This window comes from Nymphalis io, chromosome 9 (assembly GCF_905147045.1).
Source record: "Nymphalis io chromosome 9, ilAglIoxx1.1, whole genome shotgun sequence".
NCBI classification, from domain to species: domain Eukaryota; kingdom Metazoa; phylum Arthropoda; class Insecta; order Lepidoptera; family Nymphalidae; genus Nymphalis; species Nymphalis io.
The window spans coordinates 5,353,365-5,361,373 of NC_065896.1; the positions used below are offsets into that span (position 1 = coordinate 5,353,365).

Below are 8,009 nucleotides of genomic sequence, written 5' to 3' on the forward strand. Positions count from 1 at the left end.
TTATATAATAACACCAACTTGATAAATATTTCTTTATACCTGTTTTTTAAGCTGAGAAGCAAGTCATTATTTTGGTTCATTTTAAAATTTTTTTGTCTGTATTCTGGTTTAGACAATGATTTTGCAAATACCCGACTACACTCGTTAACACAGTGAATGTATTGGGATAATAATTTTTTTTAATTTGTCGTGTAATTTTTAATAGGCTTCAAATAACTTTATATAAGTTTTTATAATTTTGTATAAAAAAGGGGATGGTTGTTTATTCAGCGTCCATACTTTATACCCTTACTATCATTTATACAAAAATTTATTAATAATTATCGAATTCAATTGGATTTTTGGAAAGGTTATATGGCATCGAATAAAGCGATAACGATTATGAGAGCTAGGGAATAGAGAGTGCACTTGTGTTTGCGCACACACTTGTGCACTATGTCTTGCGCAGTTGGCTAATCTCTCTTGAGATTAGCCGCCGTGGTCGAAATCGATTGTTGTAATTCTTTCTTATCATTATAATTAAATGTTCACTGTCGTTATAAACGTTATCAAGTTTTTGATCAACTATTATTTTACTAAAACAAAAGTTGAGGACAGAAAAAAATAGGAACTGATTAAATATTGTAAATATTCGAAAAAATATTAAGTACTTATAAACGTTTCTTAGCTGATGGCTAGGTAAACATTGATTCCTCTCTTTCACTCATTTTTATTGTCACTCGAAAGAAGAAGATACAAGACTGTTTAACTAATAAACCGCTCAACAACGTTTATAAGTAAAGCAGAGATAATTTTTAAATTTTCAGTTTAAGTGTAGCTAAAAATTTGGCATTAAATTAAACTGAATTCTTGAAATTCGTTTTATTTTATTTTGGCCAATAAATTTCATTTAAGATGTTATATTATAATTTGAATTCCGATCTTAATTCAATATTAATATATTCTTATGATTTCTTTGTATGATAGATTTTATCAATTCAATCCAAAAATCAAAAATTAGAAAATCTAAATCAAAACTAAGTGTTATACTTTATAATTTTAATATTATTAGAGAACCAATTGAATATGTTTTCTCTTTTTTTAAGTTTCTTAACCTATAATCTGATTTTATCGGAATACCACTAAAAAATCAGCGGTACCCTTTCCGTCTTAGCGAGGAGCGCCATGGAATCGCTTGCGCATGCTACCCTGACATAAGAAAATAATCATAATAATCATTTATCATCATCATTACTGGTGGTAGGGCTTTGTGCAAGCTCGTCTGGGTACATACCACCCACTCATCAGATATTCTACCGCAAAACAGCAATACTTGATATTGTATTGATACAGGCACAAGGAACATAAAATCTTAGTTCCCAAGGTTGGTGGCGCATTGGCTATAAGCGATGGTTGACATTTCTTACAATGCCAATGTCTAAGGGCGTTTGGTGACCACTTACCATCAGGTGGCCCATATGCTCGTCCACCTTACTATTGTATAAAAAAAAAAATTACAATCGACGATGATATATCGAGTGAACCTTAAATACCTACGGAGTATAAGTGAAATTTTTAAATACACCATAAAATAATCAACAAGACAAATCAGTTTACGTATTCATATATACCTATATATGTACATTTAACATAATATATATATATATATGTAATTCAATATATATGGAAATATAAGTATAATATAATGACAAAATATTATTTGACAAATAATTATTGTATTTGACAATAGTCACTGCATAATATCCCTTTGGGGCAGATCCCAATGGTCTTTTCTATGTTAAATAGTTAAACCACTTCATAAGAAGGGAATTTGTAAGATAAACGGCTATTAATTTTATGCTGTCTCGGGCTCACGACCGTCCCGGAACGAGACCAGAGACGAGGCGGAAAATGCGAGATGTGAAAAGTGAAAAATTTATAACACTTAATACGGCAAAGACGACGCTAAATTTAAAGAAGATGTGACATGAATGAATATTAAATAAAACAAAATTGAGAGACTTTGTTTATGCAATTTCAACGTATGCGAAGGTTTATGTATAATTTAAAATGAACTATAATTTAAAATTTAAAATGAAATACATAAAGTATTGTCTTTTTATTCAAAATAGGTACTTAGGTACACTGGCAAATGGACAGTCTGATGGTAAGTGTTTTCCACATTGACGTTGGTATTGTAAAAAATATTAAACATTATCAATGCACCACCAACCTTGGAAACTAAGATGTTATTTATCTCGTGACAATAGTTGTACTGGTTCACGCCAGAACAAACCAATATTACCTACTGATTGCAGTTTGGCGGCAGAAAATGTGACGGGAAGGGCTTGCACAACGTCTATATTTTTAAGAACATTAAGGCTCTGCAACTAATGCTAAAAATATAACTCTTAAAATGTCCTCCTGTACGTCACGTCACAGCTGTTTTAATTGGACACCATTATGTAGTGAAATTATATAAAACAATAAGTATGACACACCATAGACGTAAATGATGAATATAAAAAAGCAATGCACATAAGCGTTTGACATATTGTTCGGTTTTTAAAAATCGTCTTCAATTCTTTAATCGTCAAAATGTCAACCGATACCGTTAACTTTTCAGCTAATCTATAATGGATAGAGATATAGGTCGTGAAGATTTTTCAGAAGTTTTGGAGGGGATTTTTCGGTTATATGCGTATTTTTTAGCTTAGCGCATGAGTGAGCATTTAAAAAAAATAACCGAGGGGTAAAATAAAAACAAATAGTCAATTAAAATAAATTAAGAGATATATTTTTTTTTTATAGAATAGGAAGGCGGACGAGCATATGGGCCACCTGATGGTAAGTGGTCACCAACGCTCTTAGACATTGGCATTGTAAGAAATGTCAACCATCGCTTACATATCCAATGCGCCACCAACCTTGGGAACTAAGATTTTATGTCCCTTGTGCCTGTAATTACACTGGCTCACTCACCCTTCAAACCGGAACACAACAATATCAAGTATTGCTGTTTTGCGGTAGAATATCTGATGAGTGGGTGGTACCTACCCAGACGAGCTTGCACAAAGCTCTACCACCAGTATATGTTAAACTAAAAATAAAAAAAAAAGATTATTAGGTATATTTTAATTTTAACGATGAACGTTTTTCACCAACACTGAAATCTCTATGCGTGGACGGAAACTCAATAATTTTTAAATAATTTTATTTTATATCCGATATAAATATAAAAAAAATGCTAATGAATATAACATCACTAAGATTGCAGTTTTACTAATAAACTAATCTTAAATTGATATAACATGAACATAGGAGCTTATTATATAATTCCGCGTCGAATAAAATAGTTTTATAGTTGAGGCAACATCATCATTTGGTCCAAAGATTTGCAAGACGAGGGGTGAGTATCACCGTCCACACTTCGTGCAACTCGGCCCAAAGCTTAGGCTTTTTTTTTTTTTATAGAATAGGAAGGTGGACGAGCATATGGGCCACCTGATGGTAAGTGGTCACCAAACGCCCTTAGACATTGGCATTGTAAGAAATGTCAACCATCGCTTATAGCCAATGCGCCACCAACCTTGGGAACTAAGATTTTATGTCCCTTGTGCCTGTAATTACACTGGCTCACTCACCCTTCAAACCGGAACACAACAATATCAAGTATTGCTGTTTTGCGGTAGAATATCTGATGAGTGGGTGGTACCTACCCAGACGAGCTTGCACAAAGCCCTACCACCAGTAAACCTCCTACCCAACGTGGTAGGAGGTAGGTAGGAACAGGACCACTATGCCGGCGCCTCTACGCCGATGTGGTGAGGTCGATGGCACTATACGGTGCCTCGACATGGGTCGACGCGCTCACCGCTCAAAACCGGGCCCTCCTGCGGAAGCCACAGAAGTTCATAGCGGTGAAGGCGATCAGAGGATATCGTACGGTGTCTTGAACAGCGGCGATCTGCTCTGGGAACTCCAGGCGGAGTTGTACCACTTCCGGGCTGAGGAGAGGGAAAACGGTGACCATTCAGGGTTGGTGGAGGTCGGGCGGATCAGGGCTCTAGCCCAATAAGCCCTGATCACCCGATGGGAGGATGGTCCCCCACGGCGGGCCTGTCGACAGTGGAGGCGGTACGTCCCTACTTGAGTTGCTAGGTCAAAAGGAAACGAGGCACGCTCTCGTTCAGATTGACGCAGATACTTACCGGACGCTGCTGCTTCGGTAAGTACCTGCAACAGATAGCACGGCGGGAATTATCACCTTCCGGCCACGAGTGTGGTGCGCCATTCGACACAACGCACCACACTGACAGAAAATGCCGCGTGGAGGCTCCAGAGGCATTCCCTGGTGGCGGTTGTCGGCGGAAATCTCTCCTTTGATAATGAAAAGCATTATCAGCGCGATGTTTAGAAGCGAAGGGTGCCTTCGGAAATGGTCTTCGTCTGTAAAAGTGTGATGTCGCAGAACGTCTTCTGGAGCGGAAGCGGTCAGAAAATGACACTGTAGATTCGCTCCGCCGAAGAAGACCGAGGAGAAGAAAGAGGCGCTATGCGCATCTTCTCCCCCCGCCACGATAGGAGCCGCCGGGACTAGGGTGGTTCACAGTACCCTGGGAGCCCTCCCTAGAGAATAGAGGCCCGGGTAGGTGGACCGGCCATCAGAGCGTCACGGTAGCACGCGCAAGCGATCCCGTGACATTCTTCCCTTGCCTCTTTTCTCCTTCCTTGATGGCCGATGGAGTCGACACGTGCTAGAGTGGAGACCACGGTTAAGCAAACGTAGTGTAGTAACGTCCTATGGCAAGGTGGACCGACGATTTAACAAAGGTGGCATGTACGGGATGGATGCGGACTGCCCAAGATCGGGATGGTTGGCGTTTTAAGAGAAAGGCTTTCGTCCAGGAGTGGACAGCAATAGGATGAAAAAAAAGTATGATATGAGAAGTAGGAGTATTGTATGTAAATATAGCCGGTGTGGTGAACCTTTTTGATCACTGGAATTTGTCGTGATTATGGGAAAAACTTAGTTTACTGAAACTGGTTATTAGGTACGGAGACGGGCCTAATAATACGCTATGTGTGATAGGTCAATGTTAAAGGTCAGAGACGTACTAGAAAATACTGAAACACAGGAACGGCTCGAATATTCACCGTTCGAAATTATATGTCTTTATATAATTATATATCTTTATAAAACTGGAACATAAATAAATAAAGAAAAAACCGAATACAACTAAAATTATGAAGTAGATATGAAATTTAAACATAAGTAAGCAGGTAGCTTAATTAGGCAACGTAGATAAAATATATGATTAGCTGTCGCCCGACACGCCGACGCTTTGATATAACTACTGTTATTATTTATACTACAACTTATCAAGGCCCAATATAATTTTTTATCTTTTTGGAAAATTTTTGGTCGTGATTTATTTTTATTTAAGTTTTATTATAACTTATTTAAATAAAACATTTCAATTTGATGTAAAAAAAACATTTCATATACTAAGACCACCGGCTACCTATAAGTTGATAAGGACAAAATGATCTATAATAAAATAACACGTCAAATATTTATTAGTATAAATTATAATAAATATGTCATTTTAATATGCAACGATTACAATTAATGATATTTTACATGCAAAAATGTTATTTACTATTTTTTTAAATAAATGTTTACAGTACATTTTGTGAGAGAGGTTCAGTGCTGTAAGCTTATGCTGTAGTTGCACTTCTTAAATATGAAAATTTTACCTTTCCATAGTGAGATTTTGAGATTAACTTATTCTATATTAAAAAAACATATTAACTCAAATGGTTAGTAATAGATTTTTTTTGTTTTATTTAATTATTTCTAATAAACAACATTTACAAAAACAGTGAAGTTTACAGTGAAGATTTACATATGAAATAACAGAGAGTTTACATAATTTTGGTAAAAAATACAAAAAGACCAATTATTGGTAGAATAAAATTCTATAAGATTAAATGTTTGTGAACGTCTTTATATGTTTTTGAGGTCATGTATGTATTTTTATGATTATTATAAATAACAGTACTTTCAAAAACTTTAAATAAATAATTTGGTAGGACTGAATTAGCTGTCATAAGCAATATTTGTCAATGTCACATTCAGAAGAAATGTCAAGTTGTCAAATAATCATTAATTAATGTCCTATTCCGTAAGGACATCGATAACATTTTAGCAAAATGGTTCAAGGGGATCATCCTCCAGACGATAATGTATTTAGATCTTTTATAAACGCTGTATATAATACTATAGATGCTCCGGTAACATGGATGCGAGGTAAAAATCTCATACTCGCTGTTCCTAACTGTTATGTAAGTTAGTTACTAATATAATTGTTGTGCTACAGAAAAGATCGTGGAACCAAACCAGAAGAAGTATGCGTGGTATCACAGGCAGTATCGTCGTGTACCTACCATCGATCAATGTTATACCGATGATGTGCTTTGCGACTACGAAGCCAACCTGCAGTTTAAACGTGATAGGTTAGTTTTCCCTTGTTTACTAAATGAAATATCTTCCAACTAGTCAAATTTTTTAAAATATAAAATTTAAATGTCGAGTCCAAGTAAAAATTTCATAAGTATAAATAGTAATTTTCATGTTTTATATTTTATGTTATCTTTCTTGTTCCTTTTTTTTCTAAATGAATGAATGAATTAGATTCCTGTTTTAGCTTTACGCCAATAGCCAAATTATCTCTTGGATGTCTATCTCTCTTGTCAATATTCTGTGTAACAATTTTCTTTGGTGTACAATGAAGTTCATTTTGTATTATTTTTTTATTCTAGAAGCTATTAAAAATATTTTTAACTAATTTTTAATATTGCTAATAAATGTCTACAAAATAGTTTTCATGTGAACCTAGGCAAATTAAAAATAATTATTAGTATTTTTTTTACAGAGCTGTTGATTCCGAGATCTTGAACATCCTGCGTATGCGTTATGAGGATTGCATGATGTATGAAACGCCAGAGCATTTGACTGTATGCAAGCCTTTATGGGAAAGATACAAAGCTGCCGAAGAAGCTTGGTTTATCAAATGTGAGTTAATTCATTTTATTCATGAAAATTATTTATTTTGTTACATTAACAAAAAACATAACTCTTTTTAATTAAAGCTATCTCGAAAATTCACTTTGTACATAAATATTACAGATGGTGACCTTGGAGCCTATGCTGATGCCAGGAAAGCATACATGAAACAAAAACACCGTATGATTTGGGAGAGACGTAACGGTCCCCTTTCTGATCAAACAAAATGAATACAGTAAAAAATGTTAATATATAAGTAGATAACATTAAATGTCCTTGCAATAAAAATTTTAGTAAATAATTTGATCCTATTTTTGCCCTTTATTTATATATTTTTTATTATTATCGATGATTGCTACTTATATTGTGTATAATTTGCAATTTTTTTTGGTCATGGCTTGTTTTCTATAAAATACATTTATATGATACAAAGTCTTGTCGAATAGCTTGTCATCAAATTAAAGTTGGAGCAATAAATAGCAGTTTGAAATAAAATAAATCTGAAGAATTTAATTTGTTTTGTGTCACTGGACTAATCCATATTATTCCAGATGGGTGAGTTAACATGTTTTGTCTCTGTGCCTGTTGTCTCACTGGCTCACTCACTCTTCAAACCTGAACATGAATACTAAGTATTGCTGTTCGACTGGTTTTTTAGTTTGGTTAGTAGTATATGTAATGAGCGGATGTTACCTCCCCAGATGGGCTTGCACAAAGCCTTACCACCAATTTTCTACTACTATAATGTCCTACTGTCTACTATTATTCATCTATACCAGCGATACTCAACCTTTTCTTCTTCTAAAGTGTTAGTCATGGTGTCTCGGGCCGGAAACGAAAAATATTTATGTAATGATTTCTTAGGTTTCGCGATTGTTACAAATTGAACAGTTGCGAAATCGGAAAAAAAATAAGTACGCCGGCTGAAAGTTTTCTCATGAATATTTAAAATTATACTGAG

At 35.0% G+C, this 8,009-nt stretch overlaps 1 protein-coding gene across 1 annotated transcript; it reads left to right on the forward strand.

The window, feature by feature from the left end:
* The first annotated feature begins 6,086 nt into the window (after positions 1–6,086).
* On the forward strand, positions 6,087–7,359 carry LOC126770843 (NADH dehydrogenase [ubiquinone] 1 beta subcomplex subunit 10). The gene is made up of 4 exons (XM_050490444.1): positions 6,087–6,292; positions 6,363–6,498; positions 6,918–7,057; positions 7,172–7,359. Exons 1-4 carry the CDS (start codon positions 6,196–6,198, stop codon positions 7,276–7,278), a joined length of 480 nt encoding a protein of 159 aa, XP_050346401.1. The 5' UTR covers positions 6,087–6,195; the 3' UTR covers positions 7,279–7,359.
* The last annotated feature ends 650 nt before the right edge of the window (positions 7,360–8,009 follow it).

Bases quoted from the DNA above. Each gene is read 5' to 3' on its own strand.
- LOC126770843 (XM_050490444.1), top strand. From the start codon at position 6,196: ATGGTTCAAGGGGATCATCCTCCAGACGATAATGTATTTAGATCTTTT. The intron at 6,293-6,362 runs GTAAAAATCTCA...GTTGTGCTACAG, and splicing joins TCCGGTAACATGGATGCGAG to AAAAGATCGTGGAACCAAAC. The intron at 7,058-7,171 runs GTGAGTTAATTC...TAAATATTACAG, and splicing joins AGAAGCTTGGTTTATCAAAT to ATGGTGACCTTGGAGCCTAT.